The sequence below is a fragment of the Daktulosphaira vitifoliae genome, unplaced genomic scaffold, assembly GCF_025091365.1.
Source record: "Daktulosphaira vitifoliae isolate Bord-2020 unplaced genomic scaffold, ASM2509136v1 Scaffold_2, whole genome shotgun sequence".
Lineage (NCBI taxonomy): Eukaryota > Metazoa > Arthropoda > Insecta > Hemiptera > Phylloxeridae > Daktulosphaira > Daktulosphaira vitifoliae.
The window spans coordinates 40,900,615-40,915,393 of NW_026099573.1; the positions used below are offsets into that span (position 1 = coordinate 40,900,615).

A 14,779-nucleotide genomic window follows, 5' to 3' on the forward strand; every position below is an offset into this window, starting at 1 on the left:
AAAAAAAAAAAAAAAATACACTAAATCAAGTATAAAAAAATAATAATAAAGATCAAAAGGTAATTAATCAATGTATATAGTAGGTAGTTTAAGAAACTACCCAATGTAGAGGATGGTTGTGACTATAGGAAGTAGTGTGGCCAGGAATATAAAAAAGGCATTGATAACAAATATAATAAGGGTTTTGGAAGAGAATATAAGAATAAAGATCATTTGCATCAATATACCCGTTCAGTAGAAGATGAACATTAATATCAGATTGACGAGAGAAAATATTTAAAGTTTACTGTAGGTATGTATAGTCATGATCTTATTTAGATAGTTTAAGTTAAAAATTAGCAAATGATAAAAATCTATTTTAATCACATTTCAGGCGTAACTGGTCTTTAATAAGAAATGGGTGCCAGACAATTACATCATACTCAAGTAAAGAGCAAACAAGGAAAAAATAAAGGGAATGCAGGCATGCTATGGATTTAAAGAGCTTGAAATTTTGTTTTATAAAATTAAGGACTTCTAATACTCTGCCAACAGTGATTTCGATGTGGGTAACTAAAAGAAAATGAGTAGGAGTAGTAGGTACCAAAATCTTTAACAATAGATAGTCGCTGTAGAAGAGTGCCATTTAAAAAATTAGAATGAAGAATAGGTATACGAGATATAAAAAAATTAATAAAATTACACCTAGAAAAATTAAAGGAGTGACCAAGACACCGGGATGCCTAACTATAGAATAAATTGAGCTCATCTTGGAGGAAGAGATAGTCAAATGTAGACTTGATATTAAGGAATATTTTTATGTCATCAGCATATAGAAGATAACGGGACTTCTGAAGATGGTTATTAATAGAGTTAATAAAAATAGAGAATAAAAGAGGGCTTAGGTGACCATCCTGAGGAACACCAGATGTAATGTGATCTAAGTTAAAAGATATATTATTCAGCTTAAAAAAATTGCTATCTACCTATAAGATGATTGAAGCCATGATAAAAGTAGATCACCAATACCAATTAAGTCTAGAGCCTGAATAATGTGTCTTAATAACCAGCCTTTAATGTGTATTATTAATTATATATTTGACTTTTGCTTTCTTTTAAATAATTGTTCAAAAATATAATTTTAATGAATATAAAAGCTTAAGAACTAACTTTTGAGAACATATTGAATATTTTATATTAAGAATTAATATTAATATTAAAGTTCTTATTATCATAGTTTAAGATAAATTAAAAATATTAATTATTGGTTTTTTATTGCTGTGTTTTTTATTTGTGGTGCCTAAGGACACAATTACTCCACNTAGCGTGTCCCTTATTTATAAAATTAAAAAATTACAAAGTGCCACCCCCTAGAATTATTCGAATACATGAAAAAATAAATGTACGAAATTTGGAGACGATTGATCAACTCTAAGACGTGCCCCAAGGGGGTTAAAAATAACCCCCCAAGGGTGATTTTTTAGTTTTTTATGTCTATCTCAAAAACTTTAGCTTTTGCGAAAAAGTTTATAAGTCCTTTTTTGTAGGTATACAATTTTTCTATAAAAAGTATATATACAAAAATTTTCGAAAAGTTCTTATTTAGCCCTAAAAAAATAAAAACGTATATGTTTTATTCTTACCGTTAAAACTGTTAATTTATAAATCGTTCATTATAAAAACATAAAAAAAATTCATTTAACCGTTGTTTTAAATTTAATTTTCTATACATTTTTAATTCGGCATTTTTTCTATTATTTACTATTCAAAACCTACATTTTTTTTTAATTTTAATTAAAAAAAATACATCAAAGTAAAATTAATACCGTCTCAGTTTCACATTGAAGCTAAAATAATGTTCACTTACAAATTTATATACAACCAGAAACTATTTACAAAGAAAAAACATACTAAAAAAATTTACTACATATTTTAAATATTTTATCTTTTTTAAAATTCTTGGCAATAAATGTGTATTTATTGCAATTAGGAAAACAAAGCCGGTATTCTGTAACAATCTATAATAGGTATTATTTTTGTGCTTCGACTTTTGTTAAAATATTATTATACTCTTCTATGAATTTCACGCCCCTCTCTGCCAAATCATTTATTACTTTTAAAATATTTACTATTATTTTTTCTCCGATATATATTGACTGTTGTCTTTCCACAACAAAGGATTGATATTTAAAAAATCTGTTTCAATGTCATATCTTTCAAACAACTTTTTTGACTCAGTTGAAATAAAATCATCTATACTTTTATTTTTAAAATCATAAATTTCATTTACTTCTACTACTATACGTTTGTTTGTACATAGATCTTCTTCCCAATTATTTAATGAGTTTACTATTTTAATTTTAGTATCTTCACATAAATCATCATCAAAAAAAGCCAATGCTGCCCATTCGGATACTAATTACCATAAGTGACCCGACATTTTTTTTTAAAACTACTTTAGAAATATCTTTATCTATTGGTTCATAATCAATTATATTTTTAATAAATTGTAAATCTAAATTTGGCGCTAATGCAGCATTGGTGCACTAAACCATTGTTTAATATATAAACTTGTAATAAAAATACATAATGAACGAATATTTAACTCTTTGATTGACAATTCAAATTGGCCCCGAAACATAAAATGTTCAAACAATAAATGGCCTTGGCCATCCAACAAGCATAATGGATTGGGCCAGGAATTTTAAAATAAATTCCATGCAAATGTTAGGGCGTTATATATTATACTTACCATGCAGACATCACATTTATGAAATTATATTGAAAAGTGTTTTTGAAGTAAAATTTAATACGTCATCCGAACCAGATGTTCCTATTTTTAATAAATTCCAAAAGTCTTGGCAAAAAATAATTAAAACAAATTACTTAAGTGGAATAGAAGATACTGTTATTTTAGAAAAGTTAAAAACAAAAAAAGACGATATTTTGAAATTTAGTTTTAAACAATTAAAAAATACCAACCTCGAGGAACTTTTAGAATTGGTCATAATATTTTTTGGTGAAACAGCTTTACATAGAATTTATTTTAAAATTCCTGGCCCAATCCATCATGCTCGTTGGATGGCTAAGGCCATTTATTGTTTGAAATTTTTTTTTGTTTCGCGGCTAATTTGAATTGTCAATCAAAAAGTTAATTATTTAAATAATATTCGTTCATTATATATTTTTATTACAAGTTTATATAGTTTCTGGTTGTATATAAATTTGTAAGTGAACATTATTTTAGCTTCAATGTGAAACTGAGACGGTATTAATTTTACTTTGATGTATTTTTTTTAATTAAAATTAAAAAAAATTGTAGGTTTTGAATAGTAAATAATAGAAAAAATGCCGAATTAAAAATGTATAGAAAATTCAATTTAAAACAACGGTTAAATGAATTTTTTTTATGTTTTTATAATGAACGATTTATAAATTAACAGTTTTAACGGTAAGAATAAAACATACACGGTGTTCAGTAAGTCAGGAAACGGGTTTCTATTGTTCTCATTGTTTGTAACAATGAGAACAATAGAAACCCGTTTCCTGACTTACTAAACACTCTGTATACGTTTTTATTTTTTTAGGGCTAAATAAGAACTTTTCGAAAATTTTTGTATATATACTTTTTATAGAAAAATTGTATACCTACATAAAAGGTCGAATAAACTTTTTCGCAAAAGCTAAAGTTTTTGAGATAGACATAAAAAACTAAAAAATCACCCTTGGTGGGTTATTTTTAACCCCCTTGGGGCACGTCTTAGAGTTGACCAATCGTCTCCAAATTTTGTACAATTTATTTTTTCATGTATTCGAATAATTCTAGGGGGTGGCACTTTGTAGTTTTTAAATTTTATAAATAAGGGACACCCTACTCCACATTTATTTGACCAATTTTGCTCTATAATATGTCAAAAAACTGCAATATGTATCTAGTTAAAGTTATTAGCGCCATAATTTTGAAAACAAAAATTTCAAACCCTGTAATAAAGAGAAATGTCCCAAAAAATTACAATTGTCTTATAATATTTAATATTGAAATTTTTAGTATTTTTATATTGAAATAGTTTTTAAAAATGGGTAATGATTTTCCTTGCTGTCTGAAAACTAATTTTAAAAATACCTCAACTCCACTTTGCTAGATCCCTACTGTAATTTACTTTTTGTTATTGAATTTATTACTATATGATAAGTTAAATTTATTTATACAGTTGAAATGTGTTGAAAATTTACTTATACATAATGTGTGTATGTGATAAATAACTAATAGACTGGTAATAATTTTTTAGAAGCAATATTGATAATTTGAAAGCTGACATAAATCTGTTAAAAGGAGAACTTGGAGTGATTCAAAGTTGTCAAGCATCAAATGAAAAATTACTAGTTCAAGCATCGTCAAATTTGGAATCAATGTTAATTGTAAAAAATGAATTAGAAACTGAACTTCATCAAGTATGATTATTTTCATTTAATTTTATGTGTATGTTTTATTTTCATATTTGATTAGGAGCTTCTGACTCAACTTTCCATTAATGATCAAAAAGAAATTGATATGTTAAATGACGAAATAAAATCATTAAGACAAGAACGTGAATCAAACTTTGCTTTGTTAGTCAAGTTTGAAGCTGATAAAAATAAATTGGAAAATTTACTCAACAATAATTTGATTAAACGACGAGATGAACTTAAACAGGTTGAATATGATGCTTTGTTAGAGTTATATGGTTACAATTTTATTTATCAATTGGACATATTTTTTTTTTTTTTGAAGTAGTGGCACTATTACATTATTTATATCAATTATAGTTATATTTATTAATAATCTTAATTATACAGAATATGAATGTGAAGTTTTAGTGCAGTTTGGTTATTAAATCAAATATGACTCCTATCATTTCTTTTTTTTTGGAGTCAGAAAAATAGTCATATATTGAATTATTGTATAATTGGAATTTAAAAATTTGTAGTTCAGCATGAATTATTTGTAACTTCTTAGCTTTACATCAAAGCTAAAAAAAAATGTATTACATCCTCCTATTTTAACTAGATGAATGAAACATTTAGTGTGCTATAAAGTGATACTATACATTTAATACAATAAATACAACTTTTGTTCTTTCAATTTGTGTAAAAAAATTTACAAGAATTCATAAGTTAACATGTTAAAAATAGAATATATATATGAATAAATTCTTAGCATTATTTTTTGGTCAGTAAAAATATAATTTGTTTCATTTAGAACTTAAATATTGGATTTCCTAATCATTTGCTTTTAGTATCAATACGAAGCTGAGTAGGTATTAATTTTACTATGTGTTTTTTTATGTGTCTGTTATCTCTTTTTCTCAGCTCTCACCAAACTAATATGTTTCAATGATACATCAAAAGATCACAAATCGTATCTAGTTAAAAACATTACACTCTAAAATTGAAAAAATTTCCCCCGTTCTATGTAAATGAAGGAAATCTCCAAAAAAATTGCTAATTTTCAAAATTTTTTTTTACTTAAAACTGCCATAACATTTTGAAAAATAGATTAATAGAAACAATTTTTTTTTTTATAGTTACATTAAGTATTTACCTATCATATATTTTTATTTTAATCTGACCCTTTATGTGCCCACAGGCACATAAAACTTTTTCACAAAAAATGAACTTTTTCAACTTAATTTTTGAAAATGTTCCTGAAATAAAGATACTTTTATTTATATCTTAAATTAAAGCTTATATAATATATTTTTAATATATGAAAAAAAAAAAAAAAACTATCTTTACACTATTTTTATGGTGGAAATGACTACCATATTTAAAAATATGTTTTTTTTTTTTTGTAATTCTCGGTTTTGTATTTTATTTTAAAATACCTTACAAAGATTTTTGAGTTAAAAAAAAAAAGATATAACTCATTCGATTTTTATCTCATTTAGATACAATAACTTAAATGAATATAAGGACCCCATTATTATAGTCTCTCATTCGAATAAATTTCTTATTCATATAAAAATTATTTTACTATGTGATTTTTTTTTGTGGTTCTCATTTATTTTCTCAGCTCTCACTTGACCAATTTTTTAAATTATATGATTTTAATTAAATGATCACAACTATCTAATTAAAGATATTACTCTCAAAAATTGAAAAAAAAATACTTTTTATCAAATTAAAAGTTTACCAGCTTTCTCTATACAGACAATTAATATTATTAATTTTTAATATATTTAAAGTATTTATTGTCAAAAATTAGGTTTGATATGATGATAGGTTTTAACTACAAAATTAAATAATTGTACTATGTAATTTATTCATTATTTTACTTTATTAGTGTGTGCTAGAACCAGTCTATAATATTCCAATTTTTTTAGTAACATTGCTATATAAATCATTTTTATAAATATGATTTTTAGTTTCACCCGAATTTAACAATGAATGTTTACAATTAAAATCTAATTTTATAATATGCTCAATTAAGTGATTTTTTAACAACATTTTGATTAGTTTTTTAGTTAAAGTAAATCATTAAAATTAATCAAGTACTCAATATTCCAATTGTAGAATATTTTTAAACAATATAGTTACTTAAAAATTAATACTATGATTTTTATTTAAGTGATCTGTTATGATAAAAATGCAAAAAAAATATTGAGCTTTTCTGATAAATTAACAGTAAATAGTAATTATAAAATTTCCTGACTGCATATTAATCTTCACATTACTATTTTTTTAGTCTTATAAAATTTTCTTTTTACTAATGTAAATTTCAAACTTGATGTTATGATAACAAATTCAACTTTTTTTTATAATAAACTTTCAAAAATCAACTTTTAAGACCAAAAAATAGGTTGGTAATATTTTGCACTAATTATTTTTAACATATTAAAAATCAAAATCATTAAAAATTTAAAAACAATTTTTTTGTTTTTAATTATTTTTATAAGTAAATATTCATTTTTGTAATAATATCAAACTTGAGAAGTGATAAAAGAAGTCTAATTTCAAATTTGAAAAAAATGCGTAAAGTTGATTTAGAAAAGTATATTTTTGATTCTGATGAATGTTTCTTGTAGAAAACTTTATTTATTCATTAGTAAAAAAAAAAAATTTTATAAAGTCTTGCATCAAATCCCCCTATAATTTCTATACATGTTTTTTATAAGAGTGACAAAATATACTTTATCATTTTTTATTATTTCTCCGTAAAAATTACATATTAAATTTCTTAATATTAATTACATACTATATTTAATTGCTTTAATATATGTTATTCATAAATTATACTTCTAATTTAAAAGCTACTAATCAGGATATAATTAAGGAAATAAGAGTTGATGTTTTTTTTGTAAACACTGGCTACACATTTGCATCGAAGTGTTTCTTATGACAATGATTAAAATCACTATCAGATATCACTATACTTGTCCTAACTATCACACATTAATACTGTGTTCTGACTCCCACTGTGCTATCATTTTTTTTTTTAACTTGTGGCTTTACAGTTCCGACAATACAATATTATTGCATTATTATAGATTTTTTTACTAATAAGTTTCTCATAAATTAATAGTTATGTATCATTAAATATTACCTCGAAACAAAATCTTCAGGCAATGCAAGAAATATCTTATGAAGACCGGAAAAGAACTTTAAATAACAGCCAATTAGAATTTGAATCTGTAACTAGAACACTGGAGACACTTAACATCAATATAAAAAATAATGATGAAAGACTTCAAGACTATATGAAAAAAGTAAGTTTTACTTTATTAATAATATAATATTAAAGATTGTGGGTTTGTATAGTAATTCTTATTTATTTCTTTAATTCAATTGTAAAATTCAATTCCTCAATATATTTTAGTTAGACCACTGTAGAAATAATTATGTCTAATAGTTATTATGGATAATTTGTTTGCTTCATTAAAATTAAAATGTAGTTACGTTCTTTTATTTAGAATCTGGGTTTCATAATTATTTATTTTTAACATGTAATATTTAAATGGTGTTTATATAATTAAATTACTTCACAATAAAAGCTTAAAAAAGTGTTATTTTACGATTTTCAAAATCTTAAAATAATCAAAACTATTATTCCAGGATGTATCTAAAAATTGTTTTATATTTTTATTTATTAAAAAAACTTGCCCAAAAGAATCAAAGTTGATACCTAAAAATTTTAAATGCTGACATTATATATTGTAAAATTCTTTTTTCTTTTTAAAGTATTTCTAATTTTATTATAAATTATAAAAATCAGAATAATTATTCATGAAAAATAAAGTTTTATATTGAAATGTTGGTATTTAGAATAATATTACTTCTCTCAAAACTTTAGCATTGAGGACAATATAAATTGCATGATATAGATTCTTTAAAAATTTAAATAAGGATAGAAGTTAAAATTAGATATAAAGTTACAATTCCCCCCTCTAAAAAAAAAAGTAAAGCTGTTGACTCAAAATTGTTATAAAATTAATATCATTATAATAAAGTTTTTATTAAATTGATGCAAACTTAATATTTAATTATTTCTATTCTAGTGTTTTGAATCCAATTGATTAAGATTATTACTGTTTTTATTTAATAGTAATATATTTTTAGCTAAATATTTACCAAACTGATTTGGATACATGGAAAATTGCTGAAAGAGATGCTCAAGAAAAACTTGAAAATGAGTCTCAAAATCTAGTTACAGAGTTATCTAAACAAAATGCCTTAAAAAAAAAAATGACTGACTGTCAAGCTAAAATTAGTGATTTTGGACCTTTTCCAAATGCAGAATTAATGAACATATATTCCGATTATTCATCGAAGAATGTAAGTATTTGGCTAATAATTAAATTCTTTGAGTGTTAATTAAGTTATTAAATATTTTATTTATACACCCATTTGCTTATTGCTAAAAATCTGTATAAAGGTTTAGCTTCCACTAGAAAAACTGACTACAACACATCTTCAAATTGACAATCTTAGCAGCCTGTATGTGAAGCATAAATTTTAATAATTATGATTTTTTTTATTAAAATTGAACCAACAATAGTAGTCATAATTCTGTTTTATTTTTATTGAAGTTATTATTTTAATTGTTTTAAAATTTTCTGTTTTATTATTTTTCAGTTATTTAAGGAGTTAGAAAATGTTAACAGTAATATGAAGCGCTTTAAAAATGTCAATAAAAAAGCTTTTGATCAATTTGTATGTTTTTCAGAACAAAAAGAGAAATTAATAACTAGAAAACAAGAACTTGATAGAGGGTATGTTACTCAATTATGATAAAAACTAGATATAGATGCTTAATTTTTTGTTTTTTGTTTAGCTATATAAAAATTAAAGAACTAATGAATGTATTAGAACAAAAAAAATGTGAAGCAATTCTTTTCACATACAGACAAGTGTCAATGTATTTTACTGAAGTATTTAAAAAACTTGTGCCAAATGGGTTTGCACAACTAGTAATGAAATCAGCTAATGAAAATAATTCTACTACATCGAGTTCAGAAAATGTAAGTATTGTGGTTTTATTATAACTTGTTTAAAAATTTTATTTATAAATTTAGAATTAAATACAAAATAAAATGGTCTAGTAATGAGATATAATAAAATAATCACAATTAATCAAATGTCCGATCCTGCAATTGAATGCAATTCTAGGCCCTTTAAATTATTTATCTCAAAAATATATTTTAATTATTTAAAAGGTATTAAAATACTTTTAACAAGTTGAAATAATCTGAAAAATATTCGATTTAACAGTTTTATCTATTTATTATTAACAGATGTTGTGGTGTATTTTTGTTGAAATCTATCTATATTAAAAAAAAAAAAAATAATTTATTGTAAAAAAAAAAATGCAAGGTAATTTTTAAAAACAAAACAAATTTTAGGAAAATAATATTGATAGTTATACTGGAATTATGATAAAAGTTTCTTTTGATGATCATGGTACAGAAATGTGTGAAATGAAACAATTGTCTGGTGGTCAAAAATCATTAATTGCTATGGCATTCATATTTGCTATTCAAAAATGTGATCCAGCACCATTTTATTTGTTTGATGAAATTGATCATGTAAGTACTTGCATCATTTTATTTATTTTAAAAATGTGTATGGCTAAAATAATAGCATAAATAATTTTTTTTTATGTAATGATCAAATGAAATGAAACTATATTTCTCATTTGTGTGTTATCAACTTATCACTTATTAATTAAGAGTAATGAGAAATTGAGCAATAAATTGCTTAATTTCAAAAAAAGTTATATCTATATCTGTCATATCTAAGTTATTACCTTAGAAAAATATTAAATTGAATATTCTATCATTATTCTTAATATTTTAATATTTATATTTAGGCCCTAGACCCTCAACATCGGACTGCAATAGCTAATATGATACATGAATTTTCTGACCATGCTCAATTTATTGTTTCTACATTTAGACCTGAATTATTGCTTTACGCCAACAAATTTTATGGAGTTAAATTTCGCAATAAGGTAATTAATTAAAATATGAAACTTCCAGAAAAGTTGAAATTTTGAAAAATAAAAACTCAGAAATTAAAAGTTTTTGGAAGATAGTAAAAATTAAAAGACATTTTATTGTAATATTTTGTAAATCTTCTAGTTTTGCATAAAATATAGGTCTACATTTCATTTTGTCTTTACTAAATAATACAATTTTTGAAATAAATACAAAGTGTTGAGTTAAAAGGTTCAAAAAATTAGTAGAATATTATATTTTCTTAACTTTGAATAGAATTAAAGGAAACACATTTTTAATTTCTTTAAATAATTTTACCCATTTAAATTTTTACTACTCTTAAGAATATTGTCACATAATTTTATTTCCAAACACCATCATTTATAAATTCCTATTATGTATCTATTATTACCTGAACCTTAATTATTTCATAAGTTGACAAAGTATTCTTTTAACATAGCTATTATAATTAACTTAGACAAATTTGTGTTATAAAATATAATTTTTTATAACTAATTTTTTTCCATGAATATTAAGAAAAAAGGTTTTTTTTTTCAAGTATTTTTCCTATAATTTTCACAAATTTTTATCTTTTTGATCTTAAGCAGATTAAAATATTTTGTATAATTTAAAATTTACATTTTATTTTATATATTATAAATAGGTCAGTCATATTGATAGTATTACACGAGATATAGCTTATGATTTTGTCGAAGATGATGAATCGCATGGTTAAATAATATTGTTAAGAACTAATTTTTATTTTCAATGAATTTGTATAGATTTTTTCTTTGTTATTTTAATGTTGTATTTTGCAGGGCTATTATAAAGCTAGGACTATTGTTTGTATTGAGTTTTAAATATTTTGTAAGATATTTTACTTTTGTTCCCTTGTTTTATTTTGTTGAGTTTTTCTGTTTTTGTTATACTGTAAATTTCTTGATTTGTTTTCAAATATCAGATGTTATACATGTTTTTGATATTATTATAATTGAAAAATAATTTCTTAGATAAATTTGAAAAAATTGAATTTTTAAAAGTATGAAAAAAAATAGTAGTTTAACTGTATTTAAGCAAATAAATAAACTGACAAATAATAATAAAACATAATAACAGTTTATTATTATTAGTGTATATGGATGATATAATGTTTTGTTATAAATTTATTTTGTTTTTTTTTTGTGTTTATTTGCACTCTTCATGTTACGAAGTTGTAACAATGTTAATAAGCTATAATCAAATTTATTTCATGTTTTAATATCAAGTATTCAATGAATTTTAGTGCTTATTCTTTAATTACACTTTATTAAAATGGTTCATGAAACCAAGCATTGCGACTTTTATAAATGAACATTTATATGTAAATAATTTATATCTTAGTATGAATTCCTTTATAACATTTATGAACAATTTAAATAAATATATGTTAATATTATTAAATTTTAATTTATTTATTTTAAGGCATTTCTCATTGGACTATTTTTATGTAGGGTATAAAAAGAATATCATTACTCTATTTTTAACCTAATTAAGTTTGATTTAACTTGTTCAAACATCTCAGCAACTAACAATATCATACATTTATTGAATTGGTCATTTGAAAGACAATGTAAGTTATTGATTTAGCTTCGATTCGAAGCTAAAATGGTATGAATTTTACTATGATGTGTTTTTTTTTCTGTCGCCACTTTTTCTTAGCTCTCACCGAACCGATTTCTTTCAACTATACGGCAAAATATCACAAATTGTTTCTAGTTGAAGACATTAAAAATACTGTGTCCTTTAAACATATGTCAAATTAAAGCTTATGTTAAGCATTATAAATTAAAAAAAAAAAAATTGTCTCGACGACTTATCTCTTCTACGTGCAAACGGTTGCCGCAGTTAAAAACATGCTATTTTTGTGTTCAAATTTTATTTTTGTTTGTTTATTTTAAAATACCTAATATACCTGTGTTATCGTTTTTTATATATTTGTATTATAAATAAATAAAAAACCCAGCACAGGGGGGTCGCGGCACAGTTGTGACGTGGTATAGTGATATCTGACAGTGATTAAAATCANATAGTTGGATCAAGTATAATGATATCTGACAGTGATTAAAATCACTATCAAAAATAAACGCTTCGATGCAAATCTTTAGATAGTTTTTAATTTTAAAAAAATTGGTGTTTTATTCCAAAAGCTACTTGATCTGCTGGTTCCTTATTAATATCTCAATTACTATAAAGTATGTCGAATGAAAAAGGGTTTATTAAAAAAATATTTCTCATAAAAAAATTGTGTAGGTCCATAAACTTTTCAATAAGTTATAGCATTATAAAGTTAAAAAATAATATAAATAATAAAATAGAGAATTTTCACACGAAAATAGCATTCGTTAGTCATTTTCGCCGTGAAGACAAGTCAAGAGGTCAAATTTTTTTTTCCATAATAAAGTATATTACATTACCTTTAATTTAAAATATTTATAAAAGTGTCAGACCTTCCGGAACATTTTCAAAAGTTAAGTTGAAAAAGTTAATTTTTTGTAAAAAAGTCGTCATTTTAAATCCCCCCAGTGGGCAGGTTAAGTGTCAGATTTACAAAAAAAATATACTAAATAATATGTAAAGACACGAAGCATCTATAAAAAAAAAATTATATTGATATGTTCATTTTTGAAAAAGTTACGGCAGTTTTTAGTAAAAAAAATTGAAAAAATTTCGAAAATTAGCGATTTTTAAATTTGTAATTTTTTTGGAGGTTTCCCCCATTTACGGGGAACGAGGGAAATTTTTTCAATTTTGAAGGGTAATGTCTTCGACTAGATACGATTTGTGATCTTTTGACGTATCGTTGAAAGAAATCCGTTCGGTGAGAGCTGAGAAAAAGTGGTAACAGACACAAAAAAAAAAAAACACATCATAGTAAAACCAATACCTTCTCAGCTTCGCATCGAAGCTAAAAGTATGATTTTAAAAATTAATTCTCAATATTCAGTACAAAATGAAACAACTTTTTTAAGTAATGTATTAAAAAAAAAAATAACAAATCAAAGAAATTATTAAAAAAAAAAAAACAATTTTTTTTATGGAATTCGCTAAAATTTTGATTAAAATTGATGCTACTAGTATAAAATAATTAATACGATTTCAAGTTTTTTGGGGGACTTAAATAATTAAAATTATTTTTTAGGAATGTTATTTTAAAATCATTGTAAGTCAAATATATAGCAAACTGGATAACGCCAGTGAAAATTACTAAAGATAGGATTTTTTTTATAGAATTTTGGCTTAAATACTGTTAAGAAAACGTCGTTTTTATCATCTGTACATAAGACAACCATTTATTTACATTTTAAACATTTGATAATTGTGTCTTATTATTTTCTAAAATGACCAATTGGAACTAGTCTTCCTAATTGCGTTAGTTTAGTGACCTTTAAAATATTTTAACCTACATACGCTGTTCTAAAAGATGTTTGTTTGGTATTTTCATGTTAAAAATCAAATATGATTGTTTATATTAAATTTATTTAACATTTAAAATGGGACATATGTTATGAGGTCGTTAAACCTTATTTTCACAGCACCAGTATGAATAGATTCTACCGTACGTAATAAAATTAATTTTTACCTGGTCTTTTTCCGTGGGGTATGCATCAATATATGCGCTCAAGATTTGAGGTATCAGTGTGCCGGAAAAATACAACACTATCAATTGCCACATAGTTTTTAGATAGTTTGAAGCTGTATACAAAAAATTCGAATACCAATAATGAAACTTCAATTACTGTTAATTATTCATAGTTACTGATTAAGCAAAATTTAAAAATAATAATTTCAATTACGTCTTACAGTTACTACGTATAGTAATGTAATGTACTGTAAATACAAGTGTTTAAATTGAAATATTAAACTCTTGTGATATCAAAAAGCACGTTAAACTCATGAAGTTTGATTTATTATACTTGTTAAAAAAATAATGTAACAACAGTGTAATAACAATGTAAAACAGTAAAAATTTACTCTATGCATTCATTATTTAATAAATTTCATTTATTCATAAATGTATTATTAATTATGATGAATACTTTTCTTGTATTATTTGAACATTATTATTATTTTAAAATATTGAATAATCATCATTCACATATTGATTTTTCAAAGACATTAGACAATTTTTTTTGCTCATCAATGACAATTACAATGACGACATAAATAGTCAATAATATAGGAGTAATATAATTTTATAATAATATATATAATATATTGTGTATATATTAATTAATATTTTTAGTAATATAATTACAGTTATTTTATACCTTATTAACTTTTTAAAAATA

The 14,779-nt window shown here is 23.5% G+C and overlaps 2 protein-coding genes across 7 annotated transcripts in view; one reads left to right on the plus strand and one right to left on the minus strand.

The window, feature by feature from the left end:
* Positions 1 to 11,575, plus strand: part of LOC126899461 (structural maintenance of chromosomes protein 3-like) — a 22,112-nt gene extending 10,537 nt beyond the window's left edge. For 4 of the 5 annotated variants that reach the window (XM_050674414.1, XM_050674418.1, XM_050674417.1 and 1 more), the window contains 9 exons: positions 4,269 to 4,431; positions 4,487 to 4,672; positions 7,581 to 7,724; positions 8,575 to 8,790; positions 9,091 to 9,227; positions 9,290 to 9,476; positions 9,858 to 10,040; positions 10,325 to 10,465; positions 11,116 to 11,574. In XM_050674414.1, coding sequence (XP_050530371.1) covers positions 4,269 to 4,431; positions 4,487 to 4,672; positions 7,581 to 7,724; positions 8,575 to 8,790; positions 9,091 to 9,227; positions 9,290 to 9,476; positions 9,858 to 10,040; positions 10,325 to 10,465; positions 11,116 to 11,187 — 1,429 coding nt within the window. In that variant the 3' untranslated portion in view covers positions 11,188 to 11,574. Of the gene's footprint in view, positions 1 to 4,268; positions 4,432 to 4,486; positions 4,673 to 7,580; positions 7,725 to 8,574; positions 8,791 to 9,090; positions 9,228 to 9,289; positions 9,477 to 9,857; positions 10,041 to 10,324; positions 10,466 to 11,115 lie in introns of all 5 variants that reach the window. The other variant, XM_050674415.1, reaches the window with a different exon arrangement.
* Positions 1 to 14,319, minus strand: part of LOC126899469 (uncharacterized) — a 46,202-nt gene extending 31,883 nt beyond the window's left edge. The window contains exon 1 of one of the 2 annotated variants that reach the window (XM_050674427.1): positions 14,071 to 14,319. In XM_050674427.1, coding sequence (XP_050530384.1) covers positions 14,071 to 14,163 — 93 coding nt within the window. In that variant the 5' untranslated portion in view covers positions 14,164 to 14,319. Of the gene's footprint in view, positions 1 to 7,561; positions 7,674 to 14,070 lie in introns of those variants that run through there. The other variant, XM_050674430.1, reaches the window with a different exon arrangement.
* Between the last annotated feature and the right edge of the window lie 460 nt (positions 14,320 to 14,779).